The 19489-nt window shown below is 39.7% G+C and overlaps 1 protein-coding gene across 19 annotated transcripts in view; it reads right to left on the reverse strand.

Moving 5' to 3' along the window:
• DST (dystonin) overlaps positions 1 to 19489 on the reverse strand; it is a 307703-nt gene that overhangs the window by 198760 nt on the left and 89454 nt on the right. For all 19 annotated transcript variants that reach the window (XM_065632833.1, XM_065632844.1, XM_065632843.1 and 16 more), the window contains one exon: positions 11905 to 11966. In XM_065632833.1, the coding sequence (XP_065488905.1) occupies positions 11905 to 11966 (62 nt within the window). The remainder of the gene's footprint in view (positions 1 to 11904; positions 11967 to 19489) is intronic.

Here is a 19489-nt window from a genome sequence, read left to right on the forward strand (position 1 = left end):
AAAATAAATTTTGTCTCCATCCCAGCTCACACATCTCAAATCTTTTTGAAGTAATGGGCTGAAATGTTCTGTTCAACCAACACTGGTCCAGCCACTCACAATACCCCTACGTGTCCTGTTCTGCTTATTCACTATGATTATCACAGCACCACCCTCACTGTTTCAACACTTGCAGTCTTGGTCGGCTGCTTGCAACTTTACATATCAGGATCAGCCAGCCCATCTGAGTGGAGCCCACGCTGTACAGATTCACAAGCTCAGCAGAAACGGGTATCTACTAACATAAAATTTGCTACAATTTAAAGTCCTAAGATATTAATTTCAGTTACAGAAATATCCAGCCAGCTTTATCATCTATTTCACCAAAGTAACCTTCATTCTGGAAGCCCTCAGTGAGCACAGGGGACAGATGCTATATGTGGCATATGCCACGTGGGGTTCCATGCGACTCCACACATGCTCCCTGCCCATTAACACTTTTTGCTCCAGTTGCAATTTTAATGCACAGCATGTCCATCTTTCTCCCCTGTTTTGCACCTCAGTAACCTTTTATGATTCTTCCTCAATGCAGTACTTTTTGTTCAAATGCTTTTATATATTAGACTATATAAATATATTTATAAATCTTAGAAAGACCAAAAAAAAACCCCACGTTATAAAACCCTCTCTACATCTCTATCATATTTTCTAGCAGTTAGGAGATAATGCCTCAGCACATATTACTGATGACAACCGAAGTACAATTCACAACCTGCTTAAAGCCTTATTGGTGACATCTATCCTGTCCTCTTTTTAAAATATTTTACTTACAAAGGCATAAATACAGATTAATGAAGAATACAATACAAACAGCACTAAGTTTCACTTTACGGGGTAGCTCACTGACAGGGCATTCTCACCGGAACTGTACGATTGATACAGACCGAAATGACTAATTTAATGAAAACACAAACCTTAGTAAAGAACTTGGCACGGATCAGCTCTAAGACTCAAAGCTGAATATTATTTTGACAGAGAAGGGCTCAGCCTTGCGAGGCTGTCACAGAATACTACAACTGTAAGGCTAAAAAGGGCTGAAGAGATCACTTCACATAACCCAGCGCAACGGAGCAGACTGAGTTTGGCTAGAACATGCTGGAGATGCTCCTCTGATTTTTTCTCGAAAATTCAAATGAACGAAATATAATATGTAATACATATACGTCAGTGTTTTACTACACTTGCTTGCTTTTCAAAGATGGGGATTTTATCCTTGCTGATCTTCAAACTGAATCTTCTTCTGTAAATGAAACTGAATTTTTTGTTGCCTCTCCCTTTAGAGCCTGACCAAAGAAAAAACTTGTTCACCAGCCTCCGCATAATCACTGTCCTACATAGTGAGGACACATCATCACACATCCCTTCAGTCTTCTCTGTTTCAGACTAAACAAACTCAATTATCACAACCTGTCCTTGATCTTTCAAGACAACTTATCTTCTTACAGCTTTATTACAGACAGCTGCAAACCTCTCATTGTCACAAAGATCAGGAGTTTCACAACTGCATGCCCACAAGCACGTTCACATGTCTATGAAAAGGCAGAATTATGAGCAGTCTCTCCGTCTCCCAAACACCATACTGGCCCACAGGCAGGGTGAAGAGCTCATTTGTAGCTCCTACGCAGCCCAGTGCAGGTGATGGATCCTGCAGGGTTAGTGGCAGGGCAGGGGTGACACTGCTAACATGATAAAAGGCCTGAACCAGAGAACGGTACAGCCCCAGCCTTACACAGAGGTATCACTACAAGGATGAAGTGACAGAGCTTGAGTTCTCACTTGAGGATGTGGCACGGCAAGGGCAGCAGGCATGTGGGTGCCATCTGTGGGTGTAAGAGAGATGGGTCCTTGCTCGGGCATGTAGCCTCCCCAGAGCCAGAGGATGCTGCTGCAGCACCTGATGGCAGCCACCACAGCAGCACCAACCCAGGGCACTGGCTCTTCCTAGTGCCAGCCCCAGCTGCAGCTGGTACTGTGGAGTATCCAGGCAAACTATACCTAGGATCCTTTTGTTCAAATTCGTGACAGTAATCTGCTGATGAGATTACATGTCAAAAAATGTAGATACACCACATACACCATTTCCCTTTTGCCCACTTGCTTTCACAAACCAGCTGTTCCACAGTCTTCCCAAGGACAGAAATTACCCTCTGAGGTTGTAACTCCCCTTCTTTTCTTTCGCTTGGGAGAGAGCTATCACAGCTACTGTAACTGCAGACTCCTTGGAGTCCCCTGTCCTCTCTGAATTCTTACACAGAATGATAAAATGTTACAATCATTTCAATTAGTTCTTAACTGTTGGGTGAATAAAGCTGTGCAACCATAAAGCACACAACTTACCTGAATATTCTTCACCCTGTTCTTTCTTTATCTGAATTTTACCCTCATCTTGTTAAAACATATTTCGTCAAGCTGGTATTTTGTAGACTAAAGAGGCCAGAATAATACAGACTTTTCTACACCATTCCCTGTTTTGGATTTGGATTTTTTTTTCCCCTTGGTAATGCATCCATACTTCTCCTTTCTTCTTCATATCCTGACATAATTACAGAATCTTTCTCCTGTGGACTTTTATGTCACACTCTTACTGTAACTCCCTTCTGAACCTTCTACTTGTCTGATTTTACCCCATCATGCTTTACTAACTCCTTTATACAAATCTTTAGTCCTGCTGCCCTTATTTTCACTTCTTGTATAGCTCCTTTGTATTTCACAGATCTCTTAAAAGCCGCAGTATGTTCTATACGATGCCTCTATCTGCCCTGCCTGTCTGCAGCCTGCCTTTGTGCCTCCAACACAAACGCCTTCGATGACTGCCAGATCTCTTGCATTCCACCCTCTCCTGGATTACTTCCCCAGGAGACCCTACCTATTGCTTTCCCTACTTCTGCTGCTTAGAAGTTCATTGTCCTTCTTCTACTTCTCACTTCTCTCTTTTCTTTGAAAGGTGACCCTGGCATTTTGCAGTCACTTACGGTTAAGTTACTTTCCCTCTTTAAATTTTGCAGCAGTCACTCCCAGTCGGTCCAGACCTAAGCAAGTAGGAGTTTTGCTAGCGACTTTCTGAAGCCAACAGGCTGAAGGTCTCTCTGGCGGCCCCTCTCTCACAAGACACATCCACACCGGGGGCAGCCACCCCAGCCCCTGCGGTGGGCAGGGAACAGAACAGTGAGTGTGCCCTAATCTGGTTTGCACACTCGCTGGGCAATGGGCTGGGCTGTGCCACGGAAACGCCTCCTTCTCACACAGGCTACAGACGGCACCTGTGCAGGTGTTCAAATGCAAACCTCCACATCTGCTCCTCCTGCCGCCTACGAGGATAAATTATTTTCCCTGTTGCCACACGGTCCTGTCCTTCCGATGCAAGTTAGTAACCAAAAAAATCTACTGTCAACCTCCTTCTTGCAGTTCAACACCTCCAACTGACAACAACCACAGTCACCTTTTGTGACTTTTTGTTTATCTTTGGCCAGAGACATGCTGTGGTGTTTCAGCTACACAGTGCCTCCATTCTTCTTCACCCTTCATGCTTCCAACTCACCCTCTCCTTTCTAGCCCTGTACTACATGTCACCAAATACATACACCTCGCCAGGGATGAATGGTGTAAAGTATGCAACTGTAATCCTAATAACACGAAACCCAGCCAATACATCTGGCTTTCATAGCTTAAAACTACAGGGATACACTTCACTTGGACCAAAGGCAATACACTCCACACCTGCCTGAAGCAGCTAAAATAAAAGGCTGACAGACGTAACATCCTTCTGATTAGAGCCAAGGTACTGTATTTTAGTAGGTAGATGAGGATTTTTAGCATTATGTCACTATCTACATTTCTTTGCTCAAAGCACAATAAATGCCTTTAGCAGACAATACATTCTCTACAGGAAAAACATGTATTCCAATACCTTCTTAGGTTCCCCTGTAGTCACACATCTACATTACCTCAGGGCAATGGCTTTCCAAAGTATACAAAAAACCCGTTGTGGAATGAAATATTTTGGTAACATTTATGACTGAATGTTAGAGGTTGCTCACTGTCTGGAGTCCACATATTGGGACAAATACTGTGCCCACTGGAGCCAATGGCACAGTTACTCTGGCCCCAGGGGAGCTCCATCAAGCCAGAGCACTTCTAAACTGATATAAATATTATTATTAAAGGTGGGTACATCAAAAGTATAGAGATAAAATATAATTCCATGCATAATTTAACAAATAATTTAAAAGCTGGCACTTAATTGCAAATGGTAGAGTTTTCTCTCTTGTGATCTCTAAGGAATAAATACTACTAAATAAAATCTACGCTGAGAGCAAATTGCAAACAATGAACCCACAAAAAGAGAATGAATTAATATATTAATATATTAGCCTACCATAGGAAACATATTGATTCTAGTGGTTCTATTTCATCATACAGTAATCTCATGGTAGATTTAATTCTCCTTATACACATTCTTTCATATATGAGCACCCTTATAAAATAATCTTTAAAAACTCAACCACCACAATAAAAAGGATCATAAAACATACACTCAACTAGTTCAATAGCCCTGCGTGCCACAAAAATATCGATGCACTCAAGCTATCGCATATTTCATGCATATTTAATTTACTGTTTTCAATTATTCTGTTTCCTGCTCCCAATTAGTCATGAAGTCTGCATGCATTAAGAGGATCAAATAAACTAGAAATCTGTGGCATGGTTTTTATTGACTTGGATTTATTTATTTGCATGCAGAGAGATTTTATGATTCAGTCTAAAATTAGCCTCTGGAACTTTGTACAAATCTCCTCCTCTTTTTCAGCTTTAACTTCTGGCATTCTGTCACTACTTTTCCCCACTGTCTCCTGGTTACCTTTCTCCCTCATCTGAACTTTGATTAAACACCAAAGAAGTCCTGAGTTTGCTTGCTGATCTGCTTTGCAAACAGCTATAGATTATACTAAGCAGATAAAAGAAGCTGTGGGGTTTACTTCCAAGTGGAAGATTTTTTGAAAATTTGCATGCAATGTAGTGTGAATAAACTATAATTGTGCACATTTTGAGGGATAATAACAAAATCAAATACTTCTTTACACCATTAACTGATGATCTTCTTCAAGAGTTATAATTCTACATTTTTCTGAAACAGCAAGTCTCAAAGAACAAACACTTCAAGACCTTTTAGAATAGTCCTGAACAAATAACAGCAACATTTTTAGGAGAAAACTGAAACATTCTTCCGTCTACCAAGAACACAATAGGCCTTTCTGAACAATTGAAAACCAAAATAGAGGAGGAAATACTGATACCTCAGCTACATCCAATGCCTAAAGCAAGCTGTGTACCATGTTAGAAGTGGAATTTTACAGGATTTACTCCCAGCACAGTATGCAGCAGCTGTCAGAACTAACTAGGAGGAACATATTGAAGACTCATTTAGATGCACCAGCACAGCAAGCAATCTTCATCTTATTTTCCTTAACACAGCAAAACAAACCCAAACCATGCTTTTCTCCAGTATGTTTCAAAAACGAAAGCTGTTAAATTGAGACTACCATTAGTCTAAACATCAGGTGCCTCATCTCTTAAACAAAAATGTAGAGCTAAAAAGTATTCATTTCTAAAAGAAGAGGAGGCAGAGAATTTTAAGTAACAGATTAACTACATAGCTAAAAAGATAGTGCAGAGTAGTGTTATCTGAAATAATAACCACTAGTGCCAGTGAAGTGCCAACTTTCAGCAAGGGAACAACGACACTATATCAGGAATGACAACTCTGCCATTAAGCGCATACCTCAACATTTCACAAAGCAATCGACCTAAGTGGCCATCTACAGACCCTGTGCTGCCTCAAGGACGCACAGGAATCAATAACTTCAGGTTTCTAGTCTGAATTATTCATACAGTCTTTGCACAGCAAAAAGCTGCTCTCTCTCTAATGCGCTCCCACTGCAACACAGCACAGGATTTTGGCCCTTTAAACCAGCAGTGTTAAAAGCATTTTGCCCTGCTGTTTATAAAAACCTTCTTGCTCATAGTACCTGTAAAAGTGACTTTTGGAGCAAGTGCTGCCTGTGCAGGGATGCTGCCCATTGCTCCCATGACCAGTGGGTTCTCCCAAAGCCCAGCTGGCCGAGGGTCCCAAGCCCATCTGCGATGCAGGGACACGAGGTGGCCAGGGTCCCTGCCAGTGCCGTGGGCAGGACAGCTTCATCCCCACCTCCAGAGAGCTGCCCAGACACCTCAGAGTCCAGCATTGCTGATAAAAGTTCAGATAAGACCCTCTATAACTTCTTATTCCATGAAAAGGAACAATTACCCTTGGAGGGGAAATACCTGAGTGTTCCTGGTATTTTCCCATCAGAGCACTGAACTACCCAGTCTCCGGCTACCTTGCCTTCAGTCCCATTTTCAGTACGCCATAATTTCTGATAACAAAAACTTTTAAGTACTTCAAAATATCCTGTTCAATCTCTCAAGACTAAGATCCAGCATTACAAAAATATTTTTCAATTGCTTTGAAAAAGGAAATGAATGACAAGAGCGTCTGCTTTTACTCCTTTCTCATCAACAGCTTTCTTTATTTTCTGACTTTTATCTCATTTTCCCTCTGTATTTCATACTTCTCCCATTCTTTCCTTAGGTTCCTTGGTCTGGGATTCAAAGAAGTGTCAGGAAGAATTTCTGGGTTTTAGCAGAAGTTGGATTTCTCTTTGGATGCTTTAAGACCATGCAAACACAAACCCCTTTCTTCCATAAATTTACCTGTTCTTGTTACATCAGGGGCTACTTACTGCTCTGACAAGTCCTAGAATTTAACATTCTATTTTGACAACAGCAAACACTTGCTGGAAGCAGAGGCATATGAGTTTCTCCCTGGAAGCTCATTCCACAGCAGCAGGTGAGTCTAAAGTCCAATATCTCGCCTCTCCAGCCCATGTGTCAACAAGAAGGAAAAGATAATGTTGAAACTGGAGCCCCACCATCAGACATTAAACACTAGCCTTGGCAAGCACAATGCTCTAATCAGTCCTCAGAAAATCTACTATCAATTCAGAAGAAAAACTTCAGCATTTAAAAAATGTCGTGACAGTCCACTCGATCTTAAACTGAGCAATTCAAAGGTAACTTAACTGGTTGAATTTTGCAAATAACACATTAAGTACCTGTCTCTAAAACCAAGTAGCTCAAGATCATCTGCAGGAAATATTTCTGCAATGACTATGTTTCTAGTTCAGCAAAGTACGCAAACACATGCTTAACTGGCCAATGGATCTGACAAGGGACTAATCTTATACGCTGAATTTCATATAGTACACTTACGTGCTCTTAATCCAATGTAACTAAAAATGGGCAATGGAGGGCAGAAGGGTAAATATTTCTCAGTCATCCTGTTGTTCGTGGTTACTCAGTGAATCTCATAAAAACAGAATTTAATTAGTAGAATGACAGCGGGCTTCCACGTCATCCCCCAACAAATTGATAGTAAACCATAAAAGTATCGTGCTGTTGACCTAGAAAAAACTCTTGAATATACTGCTATAAAGGGATAGAAGTCTGGTTCTTTCCCAAGGACTGCAGGAAAACAGGAGATTAATTAAAACAAGCAACGAAAGAACTACGCAAGCAGGGAAAAAGTATAAAGTGAAAAGGAAAACATAAAAATGTAGAAAAGAAAACCAAAGAATAAGCAAGAGACAGAGAAAAGAAACAGGTAAAAGAGAAAGTAAACAACATAAATAGAATGGAAAAAAAGATGAAAGAAAAATGCAATCCACCCCCGTGCCCATAGCGGGGTACTGTCCACACGCATGGTCTGGTGTTTTCCATGTTCTCTCATAATTTCCATGATCACCTTCAGCCTTCCCGCTTCTCGTTGAAACTACACAATGACAGGTAAAGCACAGTGATCTCCTTTTTCAGCCGGTGCAAAGAAAGCACTTCCAGAACACAATTATCTCCCCCTAAGGAAGGCGCCTTAGGGGTACAATATCTACTAGGTTGGTGCAACAAGAACTGCAGTTTTTGCATTGCTCATGTTTGCCATTTGATATTGGAATACATTCTTAAATAAATGTGGTTATGTTATACATCACTTTAATGCACTTTTCTAGTTTTATGGTTTTTTTGCTACTGACTTATCACTTGTTTATTTTATATTTATTTTAGACTATGGAAATGACATCAGACAAAAAGCAAATTCGAGTGATTTTCTTATTTGAGTTCAAAATGGGTCATAAAGCAGCAGAGACAACTTGCAACATCAACAACGCATTTGGCCCAGGAACTGCTAACAAACGTTCAGTGGTGGTTCCAAAAGTTTTGCAAAGGAGATAAGAGCCTTGAAGATGAGGAGCATAGTGGCCAACCATCAGAAGTTGACAATGACCAATTGGGAGCAATCATGGAGGCTGATCCTCTTACAACTACATGAGAAGCTGCCAAAGAACTCAACGTCAACCATTCAATGGTTGTTCGGCATTTGAAGCACATTGGAAAGGTGAAAAAGCTCGATAAGTGGGTGACTCATGAGCTGACCAGAAATAAAAAAATAATTTTTTAAAAAAAATCATCATTTTGAAGTGTCATCTTCTCTTATTCTAGACAACAACAATGAACCATTTCTCAATTGGATTGTGACATGCGATGAAAAGTGGATTTTATACAACAACAAGTTACGACCAGCTCAGTGGCTGGACAAAGAAGAACCTCCAAAGCACGTCCCAAAGCCAAACTTGCACCGAAAAAAGTCATGGTCACTGTTTGGTGGTCTGCTGCTGCTGCTCTGAGTCACTGCATCTTTCTGAATCTCAGCCAAACCATTCCATCTGAGAAGTCTGCTCAGCAAATCAATGAGATGCACCAAAAACTGCAACACCTGCAGCCAGCACTGGCCAACAGAAAGTGCCCAATTCTTCTCCACGGCAACACCCAACTGCACGTCGCACAACCAATGCTTCAAAAGTTGAACTAATTGGGCTACAAAGTTTTGCCTCATCCACCATATTCACCTGACCTCTCACCAACCAACTACCACCTCTTCAAGCATCTCAACAACTTTTTGCAGGGAAAACACTTCCACAACCACCAGGACGTGGAAAAGGCTTTCCAAGAGTTCGTCAAATCCAAAACCATGGATTTTTACACTATAGGAATAAACAAACTTATTTCTCATTGGCAAAAATGTGTTGATTGTAATGGTTCTTATTTTGATTAATAAAGATGTGTTTGAACCTAGTTATAAAGATTTAAAATTCACGGTCCAAAAACAAAATTACTTTTGCACCAACCATAGAAGGACCTGTTCTCTCTGCAATCTGCAAGAGAAGTCTGGGTAACTAGCTCAAATAAAGCTATTGAGATGCCTGAAGTAAGTCAATTCCCACCTTTTTTTGTCTGCAACAAACAGTGAATGGGCAAATAAGAGTTGCATGTCTTTTGTATTAAATCCAAGGTAACTGAAAACTAGAGCTCAAATTGAACTTAATGCATAGACCAGAACAGGTCTAGTGACTCTGCTACAAATGCACTCATTCATAGTGCTGCTTTTTCTGCATTCCCTCCATTGGATAGTATTTTCTAAATATGGCCTTGTGTCTTAAGAGAGAGCATTTGAAAGATTAATTTTAACTCCCATTCAAGTCACTGTTCTAGAAACAATGCTGTAAGAACAGAAATTTGACAACTGTATCACCAACTGCTTTCAAACTGCATATTTCCAGAAGATAAAGTTGAGTTGCTACATAAATTCCAAGTTAACGGAAGAGCTATAGTCAAACTATATTTGTGTAAGTCATCGATCCTTAACTTGAATTCTAAAGTGAGAAACCTGACATGAAAAATCAAGGCCAGCAGTACACATACAGACATACACGCACACATATCTATCTGTCTATATCTACCTCTACAATCACTCACACTGAGAACTATTTGAAGACAAAGGCCTGAGGCCACTGACCTTGGCAAAAAAATCAAAAGGATTTAGTGTGAACTCTTTACCCTGATTTCCTTACAGGTTTAGAGCCTAAATCTTTTTTAAGCTACTCCCAAGAGGTTGACAGTATGGCAATGACGACTGTGCATGTTTTAAAAGTGTATAAAATAACCATGTATAGATATAAAATTTTCAATACACTGCTCTTCTGTAAAAACAGGCATTGTTTTTAACTTGTATTAAAGGATTGCTCTCCAAAAAGGTTCAGAGAAGCTTTTCCTCATTCCACAGAAAATTAAAACTGCATCTTTAATACATAAAAAGACTAGTAGCCTCTACAAACATGGTAACAATTACCATCAATTAAAAGAAGAAATGCCTGATGGTTAATTTGGAGATTGCGTTTTACTGCCAGAGTACTGGCGATCTTCCTGCATGTTTTTTTCTTTAAATCTAATTTGTCTGAAGTACTGGACAATAAATATATTTCTTATACTGTAAATTTCAAGTAAAATCCAGAAAGGGAAGGCCACGGGTCTGCAGCCTCCTGTCTTTACTCATTAGCAAGTAAAAGACTTCTGCAAAGACATGGGGCCACTTGGGTATTTCAGGATTACAGTGAGGAGGTGTCTGCACAGAAGAGGTTCTGGAGCAGCTGTTCCTACACCAGTAGTAAGTCCACAAAGGAAGACCTATTGGTATGAGCAGTAAAGGTTGTGTGCTGCACTGAGACTGATGTCAGGACCACTCCTGATGGATCTGTCATGGTGGGAAGGACCAAAAGGCACATTCTGGAAGACAGCTCACTTGCTAAAGACAAAATTGAGACCAACATGATATCCAGGCCTTGTTAGCTCCCTATATCATGCCATTTCCAAGAGCTTTTAAAATATGTGAAACCAAAATTCTGTATCTCCTAAAGCTCTGAGGAGTCAAAAAAAAAAAAAAAGAGTTGATTTTAAACATTCCTGAAGAAATTTTGTTCTGCCTCAGTGTCCAATATTTCTCAAATACCCACAAGAGCAGCCACAAGAATCAGACAGATAACTAAGTTACCTCCTAAAAAAAAAAAAAAAAAACAAACCACACACACCACCATATTTTTCTCTAAATACAAATACAAGCAGATCTTTCCAACAGCACCTGAACATTATAATCATTAATTAAATCTCAACTCTGACAGTTTGCAGATACATTTTTATTTAATGTGACTTTTACATGAATTCAACCTCTGGAAAAAAAAAAAAAAAAGAAAAATCAAAGCAAGTTACATGAAGTAATTATACAATCTGCTTCTCAAGAGAGATGTCTGGACTAGACAGTTGGCTCTGAAACAGCAAATTAAATTTAGAACTGAAAGGCCATGCAGTGAAGGAGAACTCAGCTTTTAGTTGTCTGTTGACTAAAAGCTGTACATGTTGTTAAAACAACGTGCTCTGTCCCTGACACAAAGTTCACTGCTACTCAAAGAAAGATATTGAAAAGCGACTTTCGTCTCTAGAAAGCCTCTATTTCTAATCCACGAGCAGCATACTGATGCCACAAGACGATCTAGAGCCATCCTTCTCAAGGTCATTTCCCTGTCCTCAAAACGATATTTAAAAAACACCGAAGCATTCTTCATTTGCCTTGCCTGTGGTGCTACAGCCATGACACTCTAAAGCCAGAAATGAGTCAAGTTTTGTAGAAAGAAATCATGTCTCTTAGGTTTTGGGTCATTTTAATTTCAAATTCAAGTATTCAAATAGATCACTTTGGGATATCAGACAGCAGCATTTCAACTCCCCCATGACTCCTCAAAGACAAAGCACATGCATAAATCTCACAATTTAAGGTATTTCTTATTACATGTAACGCAGCTGCATCCTGAAATCAAACATTTAGTAAAAGACACAATCACTGCTGAAGTAATCAGTCATCCAGACATCACAAAAATACCAACTGACCTTCATGAGATGCTGATTTATCCATTTTGTGAAAGTCTTCTTTTGTACTTTGTCCCGCTCATCTGTGGGTAAAAAGGAAAAATAAAAGGGTTTAACAACTCTATAAGCAATGCAGATGATTTTTTTTTTTATGAATACCTTTATAAAATTAGCATTCTAATAAAGTTTAAAAACAGAATAGCCTGTAACATCTCTGAAGTGTCTAATCAAAATAATAGCACACAAATGTTTTTGCAGTATATCACAGCACGTCATGAAATTTTCTTGAGCAGAAGCTCCAGGCAAGCTCCTCCAGGGCGACAGCCCCGCTGGTACAATAGCAGCCCGACTACCAAAAACATAACTTCCTAGGCGAAGTCAGATGTTCCCTAATGTACTAAAAAAATCAAGGCAAATTTTATGAGCTATAAATACTGCTTATGGTGTCTAAAATCCAACTAGTTATTAAAGTATTTAGCAACAGAAAAGCTCTTACTATATGAAAGCTAGCTTTTTCAATCATGATGCTTTTTGACTGGAATATCACCCTTGTTCCAAAACGCAAAGATGAGCTACAGCTTCAGTCAGAGAAAGGACTCTCTTGCTTTTAATCCTCTCTAACATGAACAGGGATGTGCATGAAGCCAGATACGGGACCCAGCCACGACCTGCAGTTTGCTTGCTGGCATGGCAGTTAGCATCAATGATTGCCCACAAAATACTGAGAAACAATAAAAGCAAAAAACTCCATGTAAGAAAACATCCCACTTATGGATGGGCAATATATACATGTACTCTAGAGAGTAACGTTAGAGAAACACTGACAGCCACTTCAGAGCCAGAGTTATCTCCACAAACCTGGGTATGGTCACTGGTCAGTACAAGTTCTACAGAGCCCGTTTTCAGCCTGGAGCTCAAGTCGTGGTGCATAAGGAGTGGGACCATCTGTGCAAGCCTAAAATAGCAAGATCCCTTAAGACCCTGCACAGCACAACTGCAGCTGTTTCATTGACTCAGGCTATTTGTAGTGTGGCTGAGAATGAGCAATGACCTCAGGTAGCAAAACAAGACTCCTTCTGCAGCTACTGCGATCACTAGAATATTGAATCAGATCCTGTGTTTTACATTAAAAATACTGTTTTCAGCTTGGGCAAAGATGACATAAATAATTAAAAAAAAAAATCATGGAAGGTCCATACTCATGAATTTTCAAGTCTCTGGTGTGATACTGAGGTCTTTCGAAATGGCACGAGATCATATAAAAGTCCATCCTGAGTACTGAGAAATGAGTATTTGGGAACAAATGCAAAAACAAGACAAGCAAAAGCCTGTGAAGCCTTTGTAATACTCCTCCCTTATGTGACTCACAGACTGTCTACATGCTTATACATATATTTGCATGTAAGAGTCATAGATGTATTTTTTTCTGGTTTTTTTTTTTCAATCCTTTCATACCACACCTATAACTTTTGCAGCCACAGTTCACTGTGGCAATGAGTCCTTCAAGTAGTACATGCAGTGTACGTGTACATGTGGCTCTGTACAGAATAGCTGCTGTTCCCTATATGCCTCTTCCATGCCACTCAATGTCTTCCAAGCTTCTGGAATATGCTTTTTTTCCCATTTTGCAGCTGTACACCTTCTTATTCTAGTTGAGGACCCAAGAAAGAGGAGTAAGAGACAAACTAAAAAGCAAAGCAGCACTACCAGAGAGAAGAATCTGGCAGATGAAGAAAACATTTTGCTATATATACATTTCCCTATAGCCTTATCTAGCAAAACAGTGTTTCTGGCATCAGTTGTTCACCCTAATAAGGTAGAAGCTCTGGTTGGTAAAGAACAGAAAATCTCAGAAATAAAAGAAACCCAGAAATACTTTCACTTGTAACTGTTCTCTTACAAGTAGCTGTTTTAAAAGGAACACAAGTTGTGCCAGCCACAGAACTAAATATTCCAGCCCACAGGTGTACAATGTGTCTTTTTTCCTTAAGTTACCTCAGCTAGTTTGGACTAACTACTACAAAATTTTACACTTTGGGAAATGCTATTGTGACACTAAAAAAAAAAAAAAAAGTTTTTAAAAAAGCTTCCTTTTATCTTCTTAGAACATGCAGTGACTATTAATTCCAAACCTATTTTTAATTAAAATGCCAACCTACATAAAAGAAGTGATGCCTACTACCTCTGTTCCTTTTATATATGTATATGTTACACATAGACTCACAGGAAAACTGTGTACCCAACATATACAAATGTGTAACAAGGAGGAAAGCTGCCACCTGTCACGTCGTGAAAAACGCCAGGATAAAAAAAAAAAGCCACCAAACACACCACCGTGATGTTTAATAAGAAAACCAAATGCTTCCAGAAAAGCAAATGCGCACTAGGAGGAAACCAGTGCAACAGTATTCAGTATGCTCGAGCTCCGAGCAGAACATACCAAATCAAACTCCCTAAATGAAGTAGAAAACAGCTGACCACAAAGAACCCCAAACTGCAGAAGGAAACCCACTCTGGGGAGCAGGTTCCCCCACGGGGAGCTGCGCTCGCTCCCACGGCAGCCCGGCCACCCTGCCAGCCCCGTTACTGACCCATGCAGCACATCCCTGCCACCAGCTTGGCACTCTGCTCCTTTTCATCTTCAAACTGTCCCATTCTTCCCTTCAAAACTTCAGAGTTTCTTTTCTTTTCAGGGAAAGGAGAGCCAGGGAGCAACCAGGGCTTCTCCTTAGCTGACAGAAAGTAGCAACTCCCCTTTTTAAAAAAAACGAGCAAACAGCCCGTCTGCTGTCACGGCAAGAGAAACTGCGAGCCCTCCGGATTTTGGACTCACAGTAAGTAGTAAATTAAGCATCTGTGTTTCGTTTTTGAACTTTTAGGTGCATTAATACACATTTGAGTACAAATGTTGAGCTTTTCAAGCCAGGAAGTCTGGGGTTTTTTTCCTCTCTCTACCAGCAGTGAGTAGCAAGGAAAGAACGTCACCACAGAACGAGCTGCAGCCGTGCTGCTCAACCAAGGTAATTTAAAAATACAGGTGAGGCAGAAGTTGTGCAAAGAAAACACATCTTCCTAGATCATCTGATCTGTAGATTGTCACAATAAACCCTCAATAGTTAATTAATCAAGTTGAGCTTCTCTGCTTATTGCAGGCACACATATTGCAGATATTATTCTGATATATCAAACATACAAACTGAAAGCCTCTTATGCATTATATGTCTGCAAAGTACTGCAACAAAATGCCTCCAGTCTTAATAGATTGACGCCTATTTTATGAACTTACGACACAGCAGCAAGGTACCATCCATCTAAAGAGGCTCCAGATTAGAAAATTTGGACTCAAAAAGCTGTTGCCACAACCAAGGCATCTCATTGCACCTTCTTACATTCCTCAATCCCAAGGATGAATTCAGGGGCCAGATTCTTCCGACACCGATGCCCCCTTCCAAAAATCCCTATGGCTCACATGTATTGCGGTGTCTGCAAATTAGAACAGCTTCTCTGGAAGACAGGTTTGCTACCAAGGATTGCTCCAAAGGTGGCACATGGCATTGATGCCTCTTGAACGCTCTCCTGGGCAGAAGCTGCTGGGCGGTGCTCTCTGCTGAAGGCCACCCAAAACCATCCCTGAGCACCCGCACCAGACGCCTCCAGCTTGAAGGAGCAGAACAGCACGTCTCACACTGAGGAAAGGCGGAAAGAGCGCGGGAGTACAAAACCCCTCGGTTTTCTAGCTCAGCTGCAAATTGCTGAGCTTTTTTCTTCATTCTAATGGTGAAAATATCAAAGTTTGGAGTTCCTCCACCTAATGACAGACTTCCAAAAATTCTCAGTTTCTTAGGCAGCTTTTTGCACTGCTAAATTATATCTGCTTCTCTGCTGATATTTGTTTGCCTACATGAATGGTCAGATAGGCAACAGGTTTTTCTGCATTCACCGAGGTATTTACAAAAGCCCTGATACATGTTATTCTTTACCCATGTACAAATGCACTAGTGTTTTTGCACATACTGTTTCTATTTACAATACCTATTTATATTAAATTCAGAAGGCTGTGTTAAGGTTGCAAAGTGAAGTACTCAGAAGTGGAGTTAAAACTGGATTTAAAACAGGCTGTGAAACCTTAAGACAACCTTCTTGGGAATATGCATTATGATATTTAATTAAATGATCACTTATCATTTTTACAAGACTACTGTCTGCTGCATAGAAGGGATGCTATCCCTTTACAGAATAGTTATTCAGTAATGTATTTCACGTTGTTGTTCGATACAGAGTACCAAACCTATTCATGAATCATTTTTCAAGCTCTGAAGACAAAATTTATTTCACAATAGGTTTTCCTCTGGTATTCCTAATATGCCTTCTGCAAACTAGACCCTGATATCTCAAATGTCACACTCCAAAAAATGGGAGCATAATTAGCATATGATCTCCTGGAAAAACCTTTGTTTTACGACACTCACTCAGAATCACAAAGTTAAATAAGAAACAGGACAAATCCAATTCTACAGTCAATGCTGAACACCTTATCGAAGAGGCCTTGACCTCTGCTCCTGCAAACTCAACCTTTATTTCTCACGTGCCTTCCATGTCTATACCAATTATTCATTCTTGCTCATTAATTAAGAACCAGACAACATCCAGTAAATCTATCACAATCTGAAACAGTCTCCAGGAAGGTAAAAATCTCAGTTCACACAAGTCTAGTTCGGAAAGTTAAAACTACAGGATTTTCCATAGGGGAAGGCAGAATAACCTTACTAACAGGTAATCTACCAGCTTTCAGATCATTTGGGGGTATTCTTAATTATAGCTGGGTTTAAAATGTCCCTGCCTGTAGGCCATGTATATCAATTTGGACTATTTGAAACAACAATTCAGTGAAAATTACTCCTGTTATGAAGAACTGGGATTATCCTTGATACTGTGTAGTATCCTAAATCAGATAAACTTAAAAATTAGTAAAATAAAACTCTAACATCATGCAATAAAGCATATTAGTACAGAGCTCTGCTATGAACTGTGTGCTATCCCGTCAAATTTACATTAAGACATAGGTTATACAAAAGCCTACATACTTTTGCAACAACTTCCAATAATAAAATAAACACATTCCTTCTGCTACAAAAGTATCAAACATCCTTGTTTCTAACATGTTGACAGCTGTGGTGAGGTCTTGTAGAAATGCTGAAAAAAATTCTGAAAAAAACTTAGGGGCCTCATATGAGGATTTCTGCATAACCAGTCCCACTAGCACAGTCAAGAGACACATCGAGTCTGTAAGTGTTACAGTTCCAGGACCTGCTTTTGTGGGGTCAACATCTACTCTATCAGAAGAACTATGGGAAAACTGCAAACTCCCGAGTTATTTTCAACAGTTTCTAACATAAAAATAAATAAATTTTTAAAAATACCATACAAAACCAGATATCTATGAAATACTTAACAGTTTGGTCACTCAGAACTAGAATGGCAATATACATTTACTGTTTGTCATGAAAGATTAGCGTCTCATCTAAAGGATCTCTCCTAAGTTCTCACCTCCCAAAAGTCCTGGGTAAATATGACAATTATGTCAGAGCAATCAGCTCACCTGATAATCCAGCTTTTTCTTAGAAGTTTGCTTCCTCTAACAGAAAGTATTTTGCTATATATAGTGTTTAATGGTTTATATTTCAAAATAATACTTCATGCATTTTAATATATAGTGGTGCTATCCTTAAATCAGTTGTTCTTAAAGAGCAGGAGAAGTTTGTCAAGCTTAAAAGCAACATTTTATATATTACCACCTTTCTCTTTTTTTTTTTTTTAATTTGATCAGCTTCCCCTTGGATTTATGAAACTCATAATATTTCTTGTTGATGTCCCTGTTGGTGTTCACATATCATGACAGCCTGGGGAACAGCACCAGCAGCTTGCAGGAGCTTGCCTTGGAGACAGCATCACATTACTTCTTTTTTTAGAAAGACTGAATGGAGGCCTTGTCAGCCAAATACAAAATAAGAGGATAACTGGAGACAGACTGGTAAGGTAGAGAGTTCAGACAACACAGAGGAAGAAAGACAGTAATGGCATGGAGCAAGAGACAGACATGGTCCACACATGAGAAGTAAGAATTTTTAAAAATACATATGTATTGTATACGAGTATTGATAGTGAATTCTGGATAAGAGAATTCAGGATAGACATAACGATGGGGTTTCACCCTACTGGAAGAACTGTCAGAAAAATCAAGAGGCAGCAGGATAGACAAGGATTCTTATAAAATGGATATATCCTACTTAAGAAATGCAGGCAAAAATGAATACTGTTAGGCATTAATAAGTAGGGAACAAGCTCTTGGAATGCATTTCTTGCTTGAGGCTCACTTCTTTAAAATCATTAAAATCTAAAACCTTCTTTAAAAGTCTTATTAATTCAGGTGAAATTCCTTCATTTCTCTTTCCCACTTCCTGCTTATTGCCATCACTTCTTCCTTTGTGACAAACTTCAATTCCAACTCACCTGGCTCATAAATGTGGAGTTTCAACTACTACTGACATGTTCCATGCATACACAAAGGGGCATGAATGTTTCTGTCATTGCACATATACAAATGTAGCTTTTCCAAGAAAAAGGTGAGGCACAAAGTGCTTCTTTCTCACTATGTTACTCCCAAATGTGTGGAACCTTGAACTGATGCACCGGCACAGAGGAAAAAGTTAGGTTATGCAAGAAAAATATCCAACAGCAACCAGGAAAATTTAGGGAAAGTGCTCAGATCCAAAATATTTATTATTTATGTTTAAACCTTGTAAGAAAAGCTTGTATTATGAACTGGTGCTCCCATCACTGTTCGCAGTATTTTTAGCTACACCATCCAAAGATGGGAAAAGTACCACTAGATCCTTCTCCTGCTTCTACCCAGGCATCCACCACCAGCTATTGTCAGAGAAGGACACTGGTGAGGCAGAACTCGGGCCCTCCCCAATATGTCTCGCAATCAACTGCTACACTCACAAACAGAAATATTTGGTAACTGGTATCATCTGACCTGTATTTTTCCAGAAAATGTATCCCACTCCCTTAGTGTCTCCTCTGACAAGGTCTGCATGGATATGGCAAGGTTCTATCAAGAGAGTGGCTCTTCTTCTGCATGCTCCTATCAGGCAAGCCATCAACTCTTACAAAACTGCGTTTCGTATCTCATATCAGATTATATACGCACATAGTTATTTGTTAATTTAAATAGCAATGAAATACGAACCTCAGTTCAGGTCTTCTCCTAAATTTTCTGGTTGCTCCAATTATTCTGTGAAGAATTTAAGTTTCCCTACACTTGAGTGTCTTCTCCTCTGAAAAACACCCAAATTTCTAACACACTGGGGTGAAAGGTCACATATACAGTTGGTCTGATTACGAGGATGAATCAGAATAAAAGTTCTTCCCATTTATTTCTAAAATCTCATGGCCCTTTGTGCTCCACTTTTATTAAACTGTGGACTACAGGCATCAGGAGCTGAGGATGAACTAGAAACTAAGTGTTTTTTCCTGGAATTACAGTCAAATAAGACCAAACTCAGACCTCACTGAAGTTAACAGTTAACCTTTGCTAAGCCCC

The sequence above is a fragment of the Caloenas nicobarica genome, chromosome 3 (genome assembly GCF_036013445.1).
Source record: "Caloenas nicobarica isolate bCalNic1 chromosome 3, bCalNic1.hap1, whole genome shotgun sequence".
Classification (NCBI taxonomy): Eukaryota; Metazoa; Chordata; class Aves; order Columbiformes; family Columbidae; genus Caloenas; species Caloenas nicobarica.